Here is a 21,918-nt window from a genome sequence, read left to right as displayed (position 1 = left end):
CATCACATCAATGACACATTTTCCCCTCATTTAGCCAGCAATAACTAATGGAATTCATTACAAGCATAGGTGTGTCCAGGAGGGCGCCCCCATGAAATGTCATTGGCCACTTTAGGTTTGCATTACTTGATGCAAAATAGAGAAATACACGTTTCACATACATCTACAATTCTCACCATCTACTCAGCCTTCATCCTGCCTCTTGCACAATGCACATTGGGATAGGCACTGTTAACAACATTAATTATATTACCTTAGATTGTCTGTTTATCCTAAAAACTGGTAACAAATAGCTTGAAATCAGTCACAACTGAGTTCTAAGTTCACTCATTTTCTGGCCTTAGCATTGATGCCAATGCTGCAGAATTGCCAAAGATATCTGCATGGAAGCCTTCCTGTACAAATCAAGGGAATACAATGATACACATTATCCCAGTGGAGAGGGCAATTTTGGCCAAAATTTGCTTTGGTGGAAGGGTAAAAACAGAACTCAGAAGTGTCAATCTAGCAATTACCAGTGCCAGTGCTGCAGAATCTCCAAGGTATCTCATGGAAGCAGACCTGTCAGCAGAACAGGAAGTGAACATGACGACTGGAGGGGTATGGGGAAGCACAAGCCGGATAGGTGATCATGCCAGTGCCACACAGGAACAGGAATGAGAACAGAAAAAGCAGTTAACTTACTTAACTGTGAATGTTAAACTCAAGTGTTTGTTTGGCACCATCGATGCTGTTATTTTAAGCACGGAGTATAAACTGTATTGTACTGGTTGAAGGCTCATTTCAGTAGTTTTCTAAGCTCCTTCACACCCCTCCACCAATATATGTGCTATTGTGTATCAATGTTTTTTGGTTCAGGTCTTTTGACATGGAAAACTGCATCTAGCTATGGGGACAAACTGTCAAATAGTTTAATAAATAAAAAATATTAATTTAACGGTATAGAGAAGTTATAACGCAGACACGCATTTCATGCTTGATATTCAAACTTTTGTCTTTCCACACAAACATGGATGGCATTGTAATCCAAGTATTTTAGGTTTCTCTGAACCACTGTAGATGGTCAAATGCTGGTTAAATAAATTAAATTGTAATACTTCATTAATATGAAATGTTTAATTTTGAGGAGTTTGAAAAATGCAGGATGATCATTAATGCTTACAACTGCTGATGTGCAGAAGTGCACATCAGAACAAGTTTAAACCAATCAAAATGAGCACAAGGGTGAGAACAAAGGTTTATGAATAAATCGTCAAACATGCATAAAAATGGTTAAAATCTACAATCACGAACACAACCTGTATCTATAGTCATATAGACAATTTTTCACCAAAAACCCTCATTAAAAAACAAAACAAAAAAAATAAATACTATTTTTATTTATTTGGTCTCACAGTGAAGGACAACAAAGCAAAGTAAGGCTACCTTTCTCAGGTAAATACCATGGAGGTACACTGGTCCTGAGGCCTGAATGTGGTTCAACCTTGAGACAGTGACTGTACGGCTTTACACCAAGCAAATACCCCAAAAATAGGACCTCTTTTATTACTTTTTTCCCCCCCAAACTGCAATTTTGTCCACCTGATTACTGAATAAAATTTTGTACACTTTCAGAAAAGTGGACTCCAATGCCCTTTCCCCTCTCCCCGACCCAGAAAAGCACAATCCTTCCAAAACAATTGACTGTTACAAAAGCTGAACGGTGGAATGTTGGAACTTGTGCCATTAGGTGCAGTTTCCCCATAAACGTACATCATGACAGACACACATCTAAAAAGAAAAAATTTACCAAACAAAAGGACACTGTTGGGTAGCTACAGGAGACATGTGTATAAAAAAAGGCACCAAAGGTGGTCCGTAGGACTCCACAGAGGTAGGCCCAGCCCCATAAAGGGCTGTTTTATTAGCGAGGCTATTGGCCAGCAGAGGGGTAGGGGAGGGGCGGTCCAGCAATCGCCGTCTGCACGGCTTCTCCCAGTCTCTCAGAGCCGCAGGTGCGGGACGGGCATGGTGACGTCGCGGAAGAAGCGGTGTACCAGGGCGTTCTTGGCCGAAATCCTCTTGTTGGGGTCATAGTTCAGCATTTGCTGTGGCGCAAGAGGGGAGAAAAAAAAAACGGAACTCAGAAAAGACCGGCAAGACATTACATCACATCTCATACCGGAGCTACGCTCAATGTCATTCGCCATTAAACCACCACACAAGCGCAATCCCTGCTGCCCCGCCCCTCTACGCAGTCTCACCGATAGGAGCTCCCTCCCGTCCTCGTCCAGCGGGGGCACCACCTTGGACAGCTCCTGCCGCGCCCACTTTGGGAAGGAGGGCTTGTAATCGGGCATGGAGGTGACGCCCGGCCACACGCCCTCGTCGGGCGTCCCGAGCGTGCGGAAGATCCGGAAGAGCTGATCGATCTCCGAGTCGCCCGGGAACAAGGCCCGCCTGGTGATCTGGGCGAGCGGATGGAAGTACCGCGTTTAGTCATCACCGATAAACCTCAATCTTTACACTACAGGCATTTACCAGACTTACGCAACATTTGCATAGAATTTTACATTTATAAAGCTGGATATATACTGAAGCAATGCAGGTTAAGTACCTTGCTCAAGGGTACAACGGCAGTGAATCAAACTTGTGAATGGGTAAGGTTGCAAGACCAACTCTGTACCCATTATACTACACTGCCACCTACGCTACACTAATCAGACCAACAGCATGTACTGTGTTTTGCAGAATACCATTTATGATATGCAAGATATTAATAGTTGATTAAGGATATTCTGACATCACACCATGTTATTGCTAAAAAATAAATAAAAGGAATAAAAAGATTACCATTTCTGCAAAAATGCACCCCAAACTCCAGATGTCCACAGCTGTGGAGTAGTATTTACAACCCAGAAGAATTTCTGGAGCTCGGTACCACAGAGTCACCACCTGAAATGGACCAATCGAAACCGGGATGACTCAAACATACCAGGAGTAGATGGAAATGCCGACACACACCCACAACTCACAAGAAGCCAAACATAAAATGTGAGAAAAGCTCATTTTGGAAATCCTGTCAGTATACCATGACTACAAAGTTCTAAACATTTGTTCCTTGCCATTACTGCAGCCAATTGCAAATGATCTTTATGCATTCCCTTGAAACCATTAAAGTACCACACAAATAATAACATTGATTACGTTACATCTCATCCAGTAACCAGGAACCAAAATATTCCATTAGAATATTTTTAAATAATCAGTTTGACATGGCAATGTTGTTTGGCCAACACACAGGTGAAGCACTGAGCATCCTTTTTTGTTAGTGAGCAGAGATGCGATACACAGCAAAACCATACAGGACAAGAACATTTAAAAAGGCTCACTTCTTTGAACTTTACCACCTCAAGCCAAAATCCTGTTACACTAAGCTCCTGCTTAAATGAAATGACAAACCTAAGTAATGAGTAACCCAAGTAATAAAGACTCAGTAAAGGGTCTTCCCTCTCACCTCGTGGGTGTAGGTACGGACAGGCACCCCGAAGGCCCTGGCCAGGCCGAAGTCGGCCAGCTTGATCTCGCCCTGAGCGTTGATGAGCAGGTTCTGGGGCTTGAGGTCGCGATGCAGCACTCGGTGGGAGTGGCAGAAGGCCAGGCCCTGCAGCAGCTGGAACAGGTAGCTCTGGAGCACAGGGAGACCGGAGTGAGAAGCAGGCGACCGGGGCCCAGAACAGGGAAAACGCTGCCCGGGGAGCCGCCAGCTGGGATGGCCTTACAGCGCACAACGGCTAAGGCTGAGATACGAACAGTGGAGACCAGACCTGGGTCAAATACGTGTTTGTTTTGTATTCAAATACTTTTCTACGCTTGACTGATCTTGTCTGGTGTATTGGAACTAATGCAATACTCTCGTAAAGTGTAAACCCTGCCTTCTGGTCATATTTGAAGGCTCAATTACACCAGGCAAGATTGACTGAGCACAGAAAAGTATTTGAATCCAAAACAAATGCGTATCTGACCCAGGTCTGGTGGAGGCCTTATCCTAGATCAGCATTCAGAGATGCTTTACAAATACAAGTGCGAATCACCCTTTTGGTCAATCAGATCTAAATTACACAGAAGATGACCACACATCCCTTACTCTAGTTTGTACAATCAGCAAAAAGTGATAGGAAATGCATACAAACCCCCCCATTTTTGTTTATTTGTTAATAAACAAAAAGCATATTAAGCTTGAACACATACAGTACTTAAACTTATTTATTTACGATGTGGCCTACAGCCTGGAATCTTTTATTTTTTTAAGAACAAATAGTCAAGTTTAGTACTGAAATAGATTACTTTAAGAACAAACCTACTTAAATTACTTGGTTCATGCATTCTGACGAAAATTGTTCGTAAAGAAATGGAAACACATGGCGAACTGTTCACTCACATGAATGACCCTATCTTTTACCACCAAGGTCACACATGCTACCAGTGGCATAATTTCCATAGAACTGACATGCAATTATCATAGAGAAAGAGGTGCCGTATACAAAAAAATCAACCCAGCTGTTTCCACACCATTCAAGTTGAATTCACATAAAGAGAGGGGTATATAATCAAAGAGAAACAAAAGCAACTGGCCAACAACGCACAGTAATTCACTTCCAGGAAGCAAGCAAAAGAGCCCCAGACTCCACAGGGCTTTATCTGTATGTACCTTGACCAGGGGCAGGGCAATTCCAGTGACTGAGGAAGAATCCATGAACTTCTTCAGATCCTGATGAAGGAACTCAAACACCAGGTACAGCTTATTCTCTGTGTGGATGACATCACGTAGCCTGCAACACACACACACGGGGAAGGGATTATCCCCATCCAGGTCATATTCACACAATATTGAAAATCAACCCGTGAATGAGTGACTTCCCAGCACTAAACGCAAACGTGAAAGCAAGCCCTCCCCAACATTTCAGCTAAGCAGCGCAGCCCAAGACTCTGGGTGCAGGGTTCCCGCTCATATTGGATTGATAATGTATTTCCAGAGTTTCAATCTTCTTAAAATTGATAAACGTACAATTTTTTATTATAATGGTAATTTTTTGTCTTAAGTGTCACATTTCATCATGAATCACTTTGAAAATCGCATGGAGAAACTTATGAAGACAAGTTATTTTCAATTTCAATTCAACTTGTCATGGACATGCTTGTAGATTCTCTTGACTGTGAATAAGTGGGTTAATTTATTGTACAAATCACCTAATTTCACAAATGATCATGATTAGAAATTAAATCAAATTTACCTGTTAGCAATAAATATGCATAATTTGACTGCTGCAAAATTAGATAAAGTGTATTTCAGAGCTTGACCTCTGTCCATAATTTGATTCATTCGAAAGGAAGCCACCGACCCATACTATTTTCAACTTACTTGACAATGTTGGGGTGGCTGAGTTCCTTGAGTAGGGAGATCTCTCTGATAGCCGTGCTGGGAACTCCCTCAGTTTCGCTAAAAAGCAAAACACCGTTTTGGCCAGGCACAGCAGGTTTCCAAACAGTACATCCCACATAATGGCACGAAGATTAATTTAAGACACAATTAACTTTGTTGGGTCGACGCTTAGCTCAACTCTTGAATGTGTGTTGCCGGGGGAAACTATTTTGTGTTACACGAACGGTGCGGTGATGATTAGCTTCCCCCTTAATAAACACTTGTATGTGCACCCGAGTATTGGCAATTGTACAACTCTGTACTGTAGTAGGATTGTAAATAAAAACTTTAACTAGCTTGTAATACAAATGTCATCCATGATCACCTAAACCAAACAGACGTAGGCGATATATTAGCTAGCTAACGTTCGCAGGATAGAGTCAGTGGTACGCTAAGTTATCTAGTTGGCTACATAGTAAACTAACATTCTCAAAATAGAACTCCTTTAACTTAACTGACTGACAAAGGGGGGAAGGTCGATAGATACCTTGCTAGCTAACTTAACATGCCAACGGAATAACTAGGATAACCGGTGACCGCTCACACTCCAAAGTAAACTAGCTAGCTATATGTCTAGTTGCAATTAACAAGTTTAAACACGCACACGCTACCTAACGTTGCGGACTCAGATCTACCGGAAAGAAGCGAATTTGTCTAAAAGCCGCCATGTCTTATTGCTAGCCCAATTCAATTCATAGCGGCTAAGTTTGAACAGCTAGCCAACTAGCTGCATATCCAACAAAAGGGGGTTCATGAAGAACACAACACTTACGTATCCAGTCTGATTTTCTTGAGGGCAACCGTTTCTCCAGTAAGTTTATTTTTTGCCTTGTACACCACCCCATACGTTCCCTCCCCAATCTTTTCCACTTTCTGAAAAGACTCCATAGCAATCCCAGACAGTCGTAGACACACTGCCCCAGTTTCTTTCGGCCAGGTCCCTTCCGCCCGCCGTATTATCAGCTAAAACCCAATGGCTGTGACAACTTCTAAAACCAAACTCCTAGACTACCGCGGGCAAAGTGACCCACCACACACAATTTGCAGCGGAAATACATGAGGGGAACAAGACATTAAACAGTAAAAATATAGGTCTCCCGAGCTGTGTTGCCTGCCCGCTGAAACAAAAGTAACCGAACCCGCCAGTTCCCGCGTTGCTGAAGCCGCGCCCATTGAATAAAGAATTCAAAGTTTCTCCTCCCTTTCAAAAATCTCACATGCGTCTTCGTGTCCGATTGGATAAAAATGCACAATCTCTCCTCCTCTTGAGACTGTGGCACGCCTTCTTGCATCTAGGCCAAACAGAGGTTGTGTTCAAGGTTTCACTCACGCCTCCAAAACTTCCCCTATCCACTTAGAGCAAGAAAAAAGGCCTCGCCTCCAGTCTCTGAACCGTTTACTTAGTAATGAACGTGGAATAGGCGCCAATGTCTAACGCTTCCCAGCTCAAATTCAAATCATAATCCGCTTTTATTCGCACCGACCATGCTGTGTTAGAAGTAAAGAAAAATGTTTGATCAATCTTTATACATTTGAAGTTTTACAGCTATCTTTTTAATGGGTTTAAATGAAAGCATTTTTGGATGTACAATCTACGGGACACCCAGTGAGAGCTTAGAATTTTTGCCATTGTCATTTTCTTTTCCATAACGATAGCAAGCGAAACGTATTTTCAGCTATGTTGAGTGGTCACTGGTTTTATTTGTTTTATCCCTTAAAGGTATTAGGGGTGTACATCTTAAATGGCTATTTCTTCTGAGAACTAAGTTTTATTGCTGTATTTTGGTTTCAGTCATACATCTGAATGAACATAACTCAATGATTTGTTTAACAGTGAATTGAGTGTTACAGTATTTTACTGGGAAACACTGGAATAAGGTCATGCAGTATTGTATAAGTGGAGATTGTGAGGTCGTACCAGTAATATGAGTTGAAATTGTGCTTGTGAGGTTCTGGCTGGTGGGTATGCTGGTCTATCGATCCATGTCTCCTCACACTTTAGCAACCTACTCTGGCCTATCAGGTTCCTGTACTGCACCAGTAGCAGTTGTGCATGTTCTGCAGTTCAGCTGGTGGACTGCGCAGTGAAATGACGCAGTGGTAGTATTAAGTTCACAAAAGATACAGGTGGGAGGAGATACAGACTGATTTGCCCTCTCTTCACTGGCTCAGTGTTGCACACAGTAAAATATCCAGTGTTAATTCAACTCTTAACAGATAACATTTGAGAGTGGGACCAAATGCTATCTGTTAATAACTGAATGAACACTGTTTGAGTTGAATTAACACTGGACATTTTACTGTGCAGTTGCATATTATTTTTAAAATAGAATGCATAACGTATAATAGGAAGTTCTCAGTTGATCTACGTGCCATCTGCAACCCCCAATGGAGCCCAATCACAAAGCCATGCCACATTTCACCCTGTAGTACTGCAAGTGATCACTTCTATGCAGATAAAATTCTCCTCAACAATGACAAACTAAATTTTGCGTAAATCACTGGGACAAGGGATTGCACTCTGTGGCATCATGAAAAAAATATATAGGAAACTTACATCATGGCCCTGTGATAATAGCATTAATTTAAAATGTAATGTAACGAAACACATCTAATGTTACATAACATAATATGTGTTTTTAGGAGGCCATCAGATTGTTCATTCTGCAGCCCAGAAGACTGTTCCAGTGAACTTTCATATTTCTCCAAAACGACAGCCATTACGTGATGTTTCACAAAAAGAATATAGATATAAGTCATGCAAAAAACAAGGGTCATTTTATCATCTGAGGGGTAATGATAGTGACAATTGCGATGTATGGTTCTGAGGTTCTCATAACTTCCGGGTCGTGAGAACTGAGCGAGCATACAAGGAGCGAGTCACGGGAGCTCCATTGATCCTGATTAATTTCACATTCCTAGCATTACAGAAGCTTGTACAGTTTTCATCTTGGCTCTGTTCTGCATGGGCCTTTTGTTGAAAATGGAAATTAGTGCTTGGAGCTTGCCCAAAACCAGCATCTCAGACTGATTATTGTTTCATAGCATCAAATGATGCAAATGTTACCTCAGTAGGGAAATGCTTTTTTCCCCCCATTTGTTATGATGTTTTCATATTGCCTAAATAGTATTTATTGTATTTTCATAAATATAAAGCTGTATAATTTAAATAAAGTAAATATTTCTGGAAACCTCACTTAGTCAGTCCGTAGTCATTCCAGTGAAATGATGAAGGAAAGAAGGGTGGGAGGCTGTACTACTATCTGGACTGGCCTGTCACCTCCTGATCTCCAGTGGTGTAAGAAACTGCCTCTCAATATTAGGACTCTACAGTTACTTTCCCTTTCATAATCTCCTGAAGACATGCCTCATTATCTCCTGATGACATTTCTTTAATTCTGTTTTTTCCTTGATTGTATTGCCATTTTCTCATGCTTGTGACAAGTCTGAAGTATAGACACTAGCCAAATGTCTCATAATGATAGCAGTAAGCTCTTCATGTCATGTAAGGAAGGTTTTTTTTTTTATATAGGACATTATCAGTGCCTCAGAAAATTTGCATGTATAGTTGTTTCTCTCTCTTGGGTGCTGCAAACATGGAAGTTTAAGCCCATAATTATGGCACTGAATTTTGATCTCAATGTCAAATATTTTTTTTAAAATTTTAATCAGAGATTCAATCCAAGTTTGAGGGCAGACTCTAGATGCCCAGAATAAAATGTGTAATTGATGCGATCAGAATAAAAAGCTGATCAAAGATATTAGAGAACGTCATGTAGAATGGTGTTCAACAAGAGATAAATTAGATGAACAAAAGTTTCTGAAACCATGTTTATGGCTGCCAAATCCACGAGGCACTATTCTCTCATATAATACCCTGTCTGGCTGCTGAGAAATAGCACTTATATTGGGCAGGAACAGTTTAATTGTTAACTGATGCGATGTGTGTACTACAGAGTGTCTACAATACAGCGTTCTGGGTCGGGAGGTCAGGGGGGATTTAGCTGGGAATAAGCGCTGTTACGAGCACATGAGCGGTCACATGCACCACATCTCCAGAGCCTTGTCTGCACAAGACTTTCAGACAGAGTGTCGGACATAGAGCCCTGTTCTCCCATTCGCATATGGCCAACGTTGTATATTTTATCTACCTATGAACTGAAATCTATAGCAGAGTACCAATTATACTCTGTCTTTCTATCTATATATCTGTCTATGTTTGATACATATACTTGTCCATATACCTAGCTAGCCATTTTTGACCTAGCAACTATCTTTTAAGCACTCTTCAATACAATCATGCAGGGAGCTGATACACACATTTACGGCTAGATTGGGCCACAATTCAAGGAGAAGATGAATGTGTTTTTGACTAAATCCAAGATGGCCAAAAAACAAAATGGTTGATACCAAGGCAGCATTGGTTACTGCAATAGCCCAGAACAAGTTTGGCTGTAATATCTGCTTTCGTTCTGTAGTAATTGTCATTTACACCATTTTTTCTGGTATAGCGTCATGAAACTTGGTGGGTGCCCCCTGACAGATGGGTACTAAGTTTGGCATCAATACATGAAAGCATTGCATAGATATGGCTCACTTCTCTGTTTGTTTATGCCGGCCATATTGTTTGACCTAGCAACTATCTGAAGATGATACATGCCCAATTTTGTGGTGATCCTGTCAACAGTCTAGGATGTTTAAGATGTTTACAAAGTCCAACTTCGTGCTAGAGGGTTTAATATACTGACCCCAGATTTGGTGAGGTGATACCTTAGACTGTCCTCTATCATCCATCCATCCATTATCTATACCCGCTTGTCCTGGGTCCAGCTGGTCTCCTGCTCTTTGGGTAGAGGGTGAAGTCAGCAAGGTGATGTCAATGGAATGGAGCAGAGGGAGGAAGCCAGCTGACTGTGAGCTCTGCAAATCAGCTGAGCAGGATGTCGAGCTCATCAAGTAATTTAGCCAAGGGGTCTGGTGGGTGGGAAAGAACTCAGCTTAAAAAAAGCTTAATATGAAGGGTAATGTATCTTCCCCGAGGAAGATAAGAGTATGCCACACTTCCTCCTGTCAGCCATAGCAAAATAGCCCTGTGATCAACAGAGTGAGTAGGTTGAGCACACACATATTCCTAGTCTTTTCATGGACAATGATTTGAAACAGGCAGCATTATTTCCAGCTTGAGAGTTAATGGGAGCCTGCTAAGACATTTTAGAGCGCATACAGTGCATTTATTGTAAGTTTTTGGCATGTTTCTGCATGTGGGTGTTCCTATTCCCATGCCTACTGGATGAAAAAAAATAGCAGTTAAATAGCAGGGAGTATTCAGCCTCTGGGTGTGTGTGTGACTGTGTGTATGAGCATGTACATGTGACCACGTGTGAGTGAGTGAGTACGCGTGCATGTGTGAAATGGATGGCATGGAGAGAATGCAATCGAAGCAGCATTTTCTGATCCAATGGGATTAGTTTTTTATTAACAGGCACATTTAGAGACAATACACAATATAATTAGAATGGGTACTCAAGAAAGAGGATCGATATCCATATGTGAGTGGGTGGGTGAGTGTAATTGTGCAGGTCTATATTTTTGTGAATGTGTGTGTGTGTTTGAAAGTAAGAGTGTGTGTGAGGAACTGTGTGCACGCAGGCAGCCAGTGGAGGCTGAATGGATGCCATTGATGGGCTCTCCTTAGAGGAAGGCCTTGTGATCCCCCTCATGTAGCTCCCAGGCCTTCTGCTGGATCTGCCCGTGGACGTCAGGACATCTGAGGCTCCACCACCCTCCCTCAATCGCTCCTTTCATTTTGGCTGCTCTGACCTCATCTCTCCTCCTCTCCCCTGCAGACATCTGTGATTAAACGCAGCCTATCAGCTGCTCCACCACGAGCCTCCGTAGCGCTGTGTCACCTGAACGTCCCATGCGTGCCCTTCCAAATTCCAAGCCGCGTATTTGCCCCCCGGAATTAACGGCATGAGCCGCAGCACCGTTTGCCCTGTTGGTGTCACACTGCTGAAGCTGAGGAAGTATGGACTTGCTTAGCACTTGGATGTGTGACCTCAAGAGAAAACCAGGTTTAGGTGGGCTGGTAGGGGGCAAGCTTCACTCTAGACCAAATATAAATCGGATGCCCTCGCACAATGACTGTGCTGTAGGAGGCACTGTCCTTCACAGGAGATCCTAAACTGAGGTCCTGATATGGTCCTGAATGATCTCACAGTGCTATCCAAAACAAGCAGTGTGTCAAACCCCTTTGTCCTAGTCATATCCCCAGAAAACTGGCTCCCTACAACTTCATCATCATTCTCTACTTCTGACTGGCTATAATTCCTTGTATTGCTTGCAGACTTTGATTCTCCATGTCATCGCTACCAAATAAAGTCCTCCACTGAGCACTTAAATAAGAGTGAACCAAACAAAAAAGAAAAGATAAACTCTACACAGTAAAATATTCAGTATTAAATCAATCCTTACATAGTACATATGGTCCCTAATTTTGAATTAACCATGGACATTTTACTGTGTACCCAACTCTGTGACCATTATAATAATATTACAATAATCATTGACAAATACAGTCTTAATCAAACAAGACTTTGCAGTTTGCTTTGCTAGAGTGGACATCATTTATGTTTCATTTTAACATGTTCTCTCAACAAGCAAAGTACCAGAATGCTATCGCAGAGTGCTGACTGGAGGTAGGTAGGGCAATTAAAAATATGTGTTTGGTACAACTAGCCAGTCAAAACTGCCATAGATTTGCATCAGAAATGAATGAATGGAAGTTTAGTAAAATCAAGTTATATCAAGTGGAGTGAGATTTATCGATTCTATAGCATATCTAACTTGATCTATAAAAAAGGTAATTTGTTCTGTGGCAAATGTCAGTAGGTAAATTAAATAATTTATTATGATGTAATCATTTTACCAGGCTCACACAAGATAAACAATTCATCCCTGATGTTATTATACATCCTCGAAATGTCCATCCGGACACATTCCTAAATCTAAATTTTTTTCCATAAAATGAACATCTGTGCCTTTAAGACTAATCTTCCCCTACAATATGTTCTCAATTGTAATTGGGCTCAAGGGAATAAATATGAGGAAGAGTTATATTCCTGTAGTCCTCTGTGCTGTACATTACATCACATTTTGGAATTTGTCAGACAGTCTTATTAAGAGCAATTTACACATTGCTAGCCTTAGCTTCTGGGTTTTTATTGTGGAGTATCTGAGTATGTTTATATGTGTGTGTATGTGTGTTGCGTGCATGTGTCCGTGTGTGCAGCATGCGTGCGTGTGTGTGTATGTGTATGTATGTGTGTTTGTGTGTGCTTGCGTGTGTGTGTGTGTGTACAGGTGCTTATGGAGATGGGAGTGGCCTCCCATCATGGCAGCTCATGATGTCAGAGGAGAGAGGGATGGTTATGGTAATGAAGGTTGTGAGACTCATTTAAAGAGGACCTGACTCATTACATCAGTTTCTCAAGGGAAGTTGAGCTGAGGACCAGGGGACTGTGAAGACAGGGGGAATCGTACTTCAGTAGCCTGTTAAGAGGGAAGAGAACTCAGCCACGATGAGGAGCTTTCTGGTGGCCCTGGTACTGGCTGCCTTCTGTTCAGCAGCAGCAGCTTCAGCAAGTAAGTAAATGACATCATATATGTCTGTACTCCTCCACTTTGAGGCTGTGATTCTGTTTCCTTTGTTAGTTATGTACAGTATGCGGTAAGATGATAGATTTCAACAACCAACCAATTCAAGCTGAATTAGGTTCAGCGCCACCTCTCCCAATATGTGATTTTCCTGGAAATATGCCACAATATGCCATGCTATTTCTGGTGACTGTTCAGTTAATAATGTGTGGCTCTCTATGGCAAAGTTATGCGATTGGAGTAAGTATGTAGTGATGGTCAGGGCTTTGGGATCATGACTGTAGGTCTGTTTAAGCTCTTACTGAGGACTTGGGTGGTATGGCTGTTATAGTTGCTGATTTCTACAGTTACATAAATTAATCCAAGAACTGACTACTACAAGCACAAGAAAATATTATTTGGTATGGTGGGACATAAACATATTTTACTAATTGCTGCAGTATATATGCATTGTATGTTGTGCATTTCAATGGACAATATCTTAAAGAGATATGAAACGGCAGTAGCAGCTGTTTGTGACATTACGAAGTGTAAGTAATATTTAAGCTTTTTTTTAAAGCTTTAAGCTAATTCTAAGCTTAAGTTTAGCACCATGGTCAAACAGTTGTCCCCAGGCCTGTCAATCAATTTTGATTGAATGTAGGAGGCAGTTTGCTCCACAGATTCGATATCTGATTTCATTATAAGTGTGTTGTTAACTGAATTTTAATGTGGTGATGCTTAACAAGATACAAACAGAGATGCCATAAGAGATTCCTTCCAGTGTCAGATGGGAATCCCTGCTGATGACACTTGAGTCAAATAATTTGTTTTGCCCAGATATTCTATTCTATTCTAACACTGACTGCCAGCATACACAAAGGCATTTGATGATAAAATATAAAACTTATGTAATTTGTAATATTCGTTAATGACTATATCATTTTTTTTTAAACTCAAAAAGTTTTAATATCATAATAAAAGCTTCCATTGTCATACTGGCATAATGCCATAAATAGAGCAAATATTGTTTAAAAAAATTTATATTTCTGTAGAAAAAATTGAGTCCAAAATATCTTTTGGGTGTGGTGGCAAGCCAGTTTAATTTTGTGCCAATCTACAAAAATTTGTTTGTTTGATTATAACGTAATTATATTTTGACATAATAATAAATAACAACCATTGCTAAAGTGCGTGTTTTTTGTGTATGTCAGTATACAGTCTCATTGTGTGATTAATGAGTTAAGTTGTGATAAGTTATGACAATGCTCCTTCATTTTACTCGGAGAAACAAGTTTGTGTCAAACAAAGCATTCTTTTTTTTGGTTTTTCTACATATTTTAGTGGGGATGGCCAACCCTGGTCTGGTTTTGTTTCAAATTAAAAACAGTTCAGACCCTAGAAATAAGGTGGGGAGAGTTAACTGTTTGATCATTTTAATGTATCAAATAAGTACTTGGAAACAAGGAAAGGTTAATTTGATTCATTTCACATGTGGTGAGACAGAGTTCAGTGCACTGAATGATGGCTTGCAGGCTTCAGAACTGCTCCCTGCCTGGAGGAAATGTTACCCGCCGCAGGGCAGCCTGGATGTGCTCTTTTGCTAGATGCAGCACAGAGATTTAGTGTTGTTAACTCAGTATGATATTGGGTGGGTACAACCATATCCTTTTAAAAATCCTGACCTTCTTGTCCATGGACAAGGGCCTTAATGAAATAGAAATAGAAAAACCAATATGCAGGTATCAGGTGGAACCTGTGACCAGGTAGAGCTAAGTGTTGTCATTATCCTGTTTCCACCCTAATACTATCAATGGCACACACACACACACACACTTAGCTCTCACAGAGTCATAGAAAGACTCTCTTCCTCATTCTTGGAGTGAGGATTATGGCTCCACTACCTCAGCTGACCGTCACATGAAAAGGATTGAGGGGGATTGCTGGGGCCGTGTGACTCTCACGGCCTGGAACCCCCCCCCCCACTCCCAAACTCCATCTCTCCAAAAAATATTGCTACAATACCCACCAAACCCCCCCCCCCCCTTCACCCCACCCTTCTTGCTGGTAGACAGCTGAGCAGATGGCAGATGGTCATGTGAGGTATCTTTGGATCTAATAAAGGGGGGAAGGGGGTGGAGGGGTATTAGAGTGTGTTTAACATACATTCTTTGGAAACCCGACCTTACCCCCGGCTATATATACGGTGTTCTGAGACATTCATCTGTAAGAATTGTATTAAATTGTGCTGTTAAAAAACAGCGATGCCTTTGAGAATGCCAAGTGCTGGCACGTTGGTTTAACTTTTGAGAAAGTAGCACTATAACTTTTGAGAAAGCAGCACCATAACTGTAAGAGATGAGGTCTGGTACTGGTAAACCATGAAAGGTCTGCCAAATTTGAACTGGAATCAAGTGTCTAGACAAGAGCTCTGATTAAATAATTTCTAGGTCATAAATTTGTATGAGGGCCAATGCTAATCTATGATTATTCCAGTTTCAGATGAACTCCATGAAACTGGAGATTTGCACATTAAAGAGACCGGTGAAATATTTGATATAATAGCAGACTAGAAGAGTTTATCCTTGAAAGACATCAGGAGATACAGTGCCTGTACTATCCGCTGGTTTGTAATCGTAGGACAGAGGACACGTTTCACGCGGTATCGCTCCTGGAACTCGCGGATGTACCCCGTATGGAAGGATGGCGACGCCCGGTACCGAGACTGCTGGACTGGTACGTTTCACATGGCTGTGATACTCATAAAATTACTCATTTGATATTTAACATTTGTTCATCAGGAACAAAACAGTAAACGAGCAAACACAGCTGTTGATAGCCAGATGTCGGACAGAATTTGTTCGAGGAGATGCGTCCAAACAAATTTTTGCCAATCGAACTTGACGTACCCCTGCTGAACTACTCTAATTCCTTCCCACCCAGGGGGCGAGGTGACTTTTGAAGTCAAGAACGATGCGCCCACTCTGACTGGTGCCAAGGCCACCTTCAGTATTGACCTCCGCTTCCCTACGAACCAGACGGTGCTGCCTGACGGACAGGTGGTCTGGGCACGGAACTGCACTGTTAACGGTGAGCTTCCCCTCATGCCTGGGTAAGCTCTGGGGCACAGGAGCTACAGATGGTAAACTACACCTCTCTCACAAAGTTTTTGTTCGAATCTCCCCCAGTGTCAATGCTTTGATGTTCAGTCTGAAGGCACATCTCAAATTAAACTTTATTGCAAATTTGGGGTTTGGTAAATAATATGCTGCTCCAATGTTATTGTTACAACGTGTATTTTCTTAACCATTTGCTTAAACTGCAACATTCCTGTAGGTTGAGATAATATTTCCGCTTTTGTTCGAAATGTTTTCTATTTTCATGAGAAATCATGAGAACACAACCTTAATATTTAAAAATGCCCAGCATCTGGTAGGGGTATGTAAGGAAATGTGTGCCTTTTGGACACAGAAAAAAAGAAAACTGATCATGTAATATTTTGTGTTCCATTATTTGTGATTTAGCAAGGCTGGCATGCAACATTGCAGTCCCGACTTTACGCTGCGCCACGAATGCACCCTGCTGAATGCACCCTGCTGAATGCACCCTGCTGAATGCACCCTGCTGAATGCACCCTGCTGAATGCACCCTGCTGAATGGTTCTGTTCTGTTTAGGAACGCGCTACCAGGAGGGTCAGGCGGTCTACCCAGACAGAAACTCCTCCACCCAGTGGAACGGCGTGTTTCCCGACGGCACCCCGTTCACCGGGGTCTCCGACAAGAAGCCCCACTATGTGTACGTGTGGAAGACGTGGGGTGAGTGGCCTCCTCCTCCAGCCTCTGATTTCTGGCTCTAGATCCCGACCCGGCTCCCCGCATCCTGTAAGCTCTCTAGATTAAGGATGAGGAGCAGCACAAAAACAGACAGTGGCCAGGGAGAGACACAGCATCTATTCTAGATTTTATCAAAGAAACCAGGGTTAGGGGCTGATTTAAAGACATCTCTTTGGTGGATCAATTGAGAGCTCAGTAACCCAGCGAATCCTGTTGCTCTCCAGCACCAGGGTTTTTGGTCACCTCTGCTCTAGATGGGCACCGTACCCTCTGTCCTTTTTGGTCACCTGTCCTGCTCTGTGTCCCAGGACGCTACTGGCAGGTGGCAGACGGCCCCTCTTCCTCCCTCACCATCGGCACAGACAACATTCCCCTTGGCTCCTACTCCATGGAGCTGGTCATCTACCACTGCCGCGGCAAAGAGAAGTTTGTTCCCTTAGGCTATGCCTCCACACAGTTCTCCATCACAGGTGAGTCCGAGTGAGGTCCCGTGTCTGTGGCTGAGAACATGCACACACCTTCTCCCCAGTTTTATTTTGCCCTCAAATTGGAACGCCCCAATCACATTCCTGCAGTTTGTGAGACCTACACATTTGGCAACCTCTTGTTTACGCTTAGCAGTCCACTAGCCAATGCTCTCAAAGGCTGCACATCTCATGCAGCTGAAACAGTCGCACTGCAGACACCTGAGACAGACCAAAGTTGAATCATTTTGGTATGGAATACCCAACAGACTGAAACCTCTCTTCCTTGGGTGATTTTATGACCAGTTGTCTAGCTCACACAGTACTCCTGGCCCCCATCAGCACTGACAAGGTCAGGTATCAGTTCCATATTGTGGGACCCATCACTGCTCTGAGAATCAATGCTTTATTTGGATGGGCCACCCTTAAGCCAAAGCCATGTTCACCGCTTGGGTTTCCTCCAGGTACACTGGTTTCCTCCCACAGCCCAAAGACATACAGGTTGATTCGAGAGTCTAAATTCCCATAGATATGAGTGTGTGAGTGAATGGTGTGTGTGCCATGCAATGGCAACCTCTCCAGGGTGTATTCCTGCCTCTTGCCCAATGCATAAAACGCATGATGTACATTGATCTGATGCAAAAAGTTAAATATCTGCATGTGTTATGCTTACTTGGTCAAGAAAGGAACCCATTTCATGCCTGAAGCTGAAGATAGTGCTAACCCTCACCCTCTCTCTTGTTCCAGATCAGATCCCCTTTGCCGTGACGCTCACGCAGGTCAATGACGTCAATCAGGCCGACCAGAGCTTCGTCCAGAACCGGGCCATCGCCTTCAGCATCAGGCTGCACGACCCCAGCCAGTACCTCGCGGACTCCGACGTCACCTTCAACTGGGACTTTGGGGACAACAGCGGCACCCTGATCTCGCGGGAGCCGGCCGTCACCCACACCTACATCACGCCTGGAACGTTCAGGCCCCAGGTGGTCCTGCAGGCCGTGATCCCCAACGCTGGCTGTGCCACGCCTCCCGTCCCCCTCACCGAGGCCAACCCCACCCCTGCCCTGGCCACCTCGGAGCCCCCCGTCCCGACAGCGGAGCAAGGAACCACCGGTGAGACGTCTGGAATGCTTGCTCGGTTGTCACTGGTTTGCAATAGGAGACAGGACACTACAGTACACGTTCAGTGCTGTTGCATCTTTTCCATATGATCAGGGAGAAAAATGAAACTATTCAGTGCTTTATATTCATGCCGCGTTCTCCCTCTGTCTGCTGTTGTGCTTTTCTGAATAGCTGCTCCTGCTGCCCCGACAACAAACCCTCCTGCGCCTGCTGATGACATCAACCTGGCGGCCTCAGTTCAACCAGCAGAAACTGAGGGAGAGGCTGACCCAGCTGCAGAGGCTGACCCAGCTGCAGAAGACCCAGCTGTAGAAGCTGACCCAGCTGCAGAAGACCCAGCTGCAGAGGCTGACCCAGCTGCCGAGGCTGACCCAGCTGCAGAGGCTGACCCAGCTGCAGAAGACCCAGCTGCAGAAGCTGACCCAGCTGCAGAGGCTGACCCAGCTGCAGAGGCTGACCCGGCTGCAGAGGCTGACCCAGCTGCAGAAGACCCAGCTGCAGAGGCTGACCCGGCTGCAGAAGACCCAGCTGCAGAGGCTGACCCAGCTGCCAAAGCTGACCCAGCTGCAGAAGCTGACCCAGCTGCAGAAGACCCAGCTGCAGAAGCTGACCCAGCTGCAGAAGACCCAGCTGCAGAAGCTGACCCAGCTGCAGAAGACGCAGCTGCCGAGGCTGACCCAGCTGTAGAAGCCGACCCAGCTGTAGAAGCTGACCCAGCTGCAGAGGCTGACCCAGCTGCAGAAGACCCAGCCGTGGCTGATGAGCCCGCGGCCGCTGCAGAGGTGCCGACCATCGATGCTGCAGCCTCCGTGGCTCCGGATGCAGTGCCTCTGGATGAGACTGCCGTCGTGGCACCTGCTGTAGCGGCGGCCACAGAGGCGGCCCAGGCGGAGACCGCTGCCCTCCTCACCCCTGCCGCCACGGTCCCTGCAGCTGCAGCCGAGGCAGCGGAGCCTGCCGCCACAGAGGGAGAGCCCGAGGAGGCCGAGCCGCAGACCGACCAGGTTCCCGTGGTGGTGGCCAAGCGGCAGGCCCCGGAGACGCCGGCGGACGGCGGCTGCGCCATCTACCGCTACGGCTCCTTCTCCACCGTCCTCAACATCGTCCGTGAGTGACCCCCCCCTCAGTTACCTCAACATCGTCCGTGAGTGACCCCCCCTCAGTTACCTCAGCATCGTCCGTGAGTGACCCCCCTCAGTTACCTCAACATCGTCCGTGAGTGACCCCCCCTCAGTTACCCCCTCAGTCACTCCGGCCTGTTTATCATACAAAAACGAGGCAAGCCAGTATAGGCTCACATAAAGATGCCATCCAGTTTTTATTATGCAGTGCGAGACATCACATAGAATGTGTAAGGTATTGCTCCAGATGGGCAAGTAAAAATCTGTGGCTGTGCAACCTGTGTCCATTGTGCGTGAACAAATTAAAAGTGGTTTGCAGTTTCTAGGTCCTTTTGTCTTGGAGCTATTGAACTTGAAACAATTTGTCATCTGTAACTTGTTCAAAAAGCTGCTTGCACTCAGCATGGTGTATTTTGGCCTGACAGGAGTACTGTCTCCCTTGCTTACGACTCTGACTCCTGTCTTTTGTAGAGGGCATTGAGAGCGTGGAGATTGTGCAGGTGGCAAACGTGGTGATGACGGCGGAGGTGGAGCAGAATGCCGTGGACCTCACGGTCACCTGCCAGGGCAGGTACGGTCCCAGATCGGGGCGCCCGGGAGACATACCCCACCAAGCTCCTCTTCGGACATTTCTGTGTTAAGTGTGTAATGCGGCCAGCTGACCCCGTTTCCCTGTGCTTGGCTGTTTGTCCCCGACTCCTCCCCTGCCGGTGGGGTGTGCAGTATGCCGGACGAGGTGTGCACCGTCGTGTCGGACGCGGACTGCGCCACGCCCCTGCAGACGGTGTGCAACGCGGTCACGCCCTCGCCGGAGTGCCAGATGATCCTGCGGCAGTTCTTCAACGAATCCGGCGTCTTCTGCGTCAACGTGTCCTTGACCAACGACGTCAGCCTGGCTGTCACCAGCGCCAGGGTCAGCGTGACCGTGGGTGAGTGTGCGCACGTGTGTGTGAGTGAGTGTTCGCGTGGCTGAGAGTGCACGTGTGTGAATGCATGTCTGTCTGAACGTGTCTCTAATTTTTTCCAATTGCCATTCTTTTGCCCAAAATATGCGAATACATATAACACAAAATGTATGGTTCTCAATATGATACTGTCCAGCCACAGAGCTGGAGTAACAAAGCAGGCTTTGTGATCGGCCTCTTACGCTGTGCTCTGGCTGCAGGATCCAGCTCTACCTCTGGGGGCACTGTGGCGCTGGTGCTGGGGATGCTGCTCATGGCCGGTGTAGTGGGGACAATAGCTTTGGCCTATAAGTGAGTGAAGCATCCATGACTGTTTTTGCATGCATTCTGTTACATTGTACCGAATAATGACACACAGCACTTTATTCTACCCACTGCTCTACCTCTTGTGTGTTTTTAATCATGACGCAGAATACTTCAGTAATATAAATGCATGGGGGGAAAAATGTATTTTACAGAAATAAATTTGGGGCTCCTGGGTTGTGCGTCCAATGGAGCCGCTGGTTCTTAATGCAGTGATGTGCCCCATGATCAATGGCAAATCCTCAGGTCATTTGCACACCTGAAAAGGATTGAACTGCGATTTGGGATTCAGAAGAAACAAAAGAAGAGACTCAAAAGCTGATGAAATAAGATTAAGTGATATTATTCATGCGCCTTCGCTGTATTATTATTTTTGCTCTCAGGCGTTTCAAGCAGTATCGCCCTCTGAGAGAGGACCAAGCAGGCACCTCGGTGAACGGCCTCGGAAGGACCTCTATGCCCATGCTGCTGTGGAACCTGCTGAGCCGTCAGACACCTGGGGAGAGCAGACCACTGCTGCAAGGCAGAGTGGTGTGAACTGGACCAGAAAGCGCACATACACACACACACACACAGGCGCACACACACACACAGACACAGACACAGACACACACACAGGCGCACACACACACACACACACACACAGTCTCATTCGCACAATTTTCCAACAAAATTTAAAGAATATCTACATTCTGTCTAATGGCATGGTATCAACTGTAAACATGACCAAACAATAATCTAAATTGTATTTAGATTGTTGATGGGAAAAATAAACAAAAATTGTGCAACATTTTGGCTTGTTTATGGCAGCACTTCTAGAACCTTCTGGAAAAACATTATGAACAAATTCAAAAATGCTTAACCCACTAATTGTGTTTTATTTTGAAACCAGAAGGATGCTTACAATAACTACACAGGTTTGTCTGTCTGTTCCCCTGCACCCAATGCTTTGTCCTGCTTTTACCCGCTGCTCTATGGACTAACCAGATGGCCAATCATCATGTTTCAATTTA

The 21,918-nt window shown here is 44.4% G+C and overlaps 2 protein-coding genes across 4 annotated transcripts; one reads left to right on the top strand and one right to left on the bottom strand.

Annotated features, from left to right (window-relative positions):
• Positions 1 to 1,101: 1,101 nt before the first annotated feature.
• On the bottom strand, positions 1,102 to 6,642 carry cdk2 (cyclin-dependent kinase 2). The gene is made up of 7 exons (XM_035386873.1): positions 6,234 to 6,642; positions 5,402 to 5,479; positions 4,691 to 4,811; positions 3,497 to 3,667; positions 2,833 to 2,934; positions 2,244 to 2,447; positions 1,102 to 2,087 (listed from the first exon to the last, which is right to left on the bottom strand). Exons 1-7 carry the CDS (start codon positions 6,347 to 6,349, stop codon positions 1,983 to 1,985), a joined length of 897 nt encoding a protein of 298 aa, XP_035242764.1. The 5' UTR covers positions 6,350 to 6,642; the 3' UTR covers positions 1,102 to 1,982.
• A 6,322-nt stretch (positions 6,643 to 12,964) lies between these two features.
• On the top strand, positions 12,965 to 21,697 carry pmela (premelanosome protein a). 3 transcript variants are annotated; one of them, XM_035387178.1, is made up of 12 exons: positions 12,965 to 13,105; positions 15,737 to 15,832; positions 16,040 to 16,186; positions 16,772 to 16,912; positions 17,239 to 17,400; positions 18,142 to 18,507; positions 18,688 to 18,779; positions 18,900 to 19,623; positions 20,109 to 20,208; positions 20,361 to 20,566; positions 20,803 to 20,893; positions 21,289 to 21,697. In XM_035387178.1, exons 1-12 carry the CDS (start codon positions 13,042 to 13,044, stop codon positions 21,440 to 21,442), a joined length of 2,343 nt encoding a protein of 780 aa, XP_035243069.1. In that variant the 5' UTR covers positions 12,965 to 13,041; the 3' UTR covers positions 21,443 to 21,697. The 3 variants fall into 3 exon arrangements, with proteins under 3 accessions (XP_035243069.1, XP_035243067.1, XP_035243066.1); XM_035387176.1 differs by having other exon boundaries at positions 18,688 to 18,797; positions 18,864 to 19,623; XM_035387175.1 differs by having other exon boundaries at positions 18,688 to 19,623.
• Positions 21,698 to 21,918: the final 221 nt, after the last annotated feature.

Source organism: Anguilla anguilla, chromosome 13, assembly GCF_013347855.1.
Source record: "Anguilla anguilla isolate fAngAng1 chromosome 13, fAngAng1.pri, whole genome shotgun sequence".
NCBI classification, from domain to species: Eukaryota; Metazoa; Chordata; class Actinopteri; order Anguilliformes; family Anguillidae; genus Anguilla; species Anguilla anguilla.
This window is presented reverse-complemented; position numbering and strand designations above follow the sequence as displayed.

Coding starts and splice junctions, on each gene's coding strand:
- cdk2 (XM_035386873.1), bottom strand. CDS start 6,349: ATGGAGTCTTTTCAGAAAGTGGAAAAGATTGGGGAGGGAACGTATGGG. Junction 5,480..6,233: donor AAGAAAATCAGACTGGATAC/GTAAGTGTTGTG, acceptor TTTGCTTTTTAG/CGAAACTGAGGGAGTTCCCA. Junction 4,812..5,401: donor AGCCACCCCAACATTGTCAA/GTAAGTTGAAAA, acceptor TGTGTGTTGCAG/GCTACGTGATGTCATCCACA.
- pmela (XM_035387175.1), top strand. CDS start 13,042: ATGAGGAGCTTTCTGGTGGCCCTGGTACTGGCTGCCTTCTGTTCAGCA. Junction 13,106..15,736: donor AGCAGCAGCAGCTTCAGCAA/GTAAGTAAATGA, acceptor TTGTAATCGTAG/GACAGAGGACACGTTTCACG. Junction 19,624..20,108: donor CACCGTCCTCAACATCGTCC/GTGAGTGACCCC, acceptor TGTCTTTTGTAG/AGGGCATTGAGAGCGTGGAG.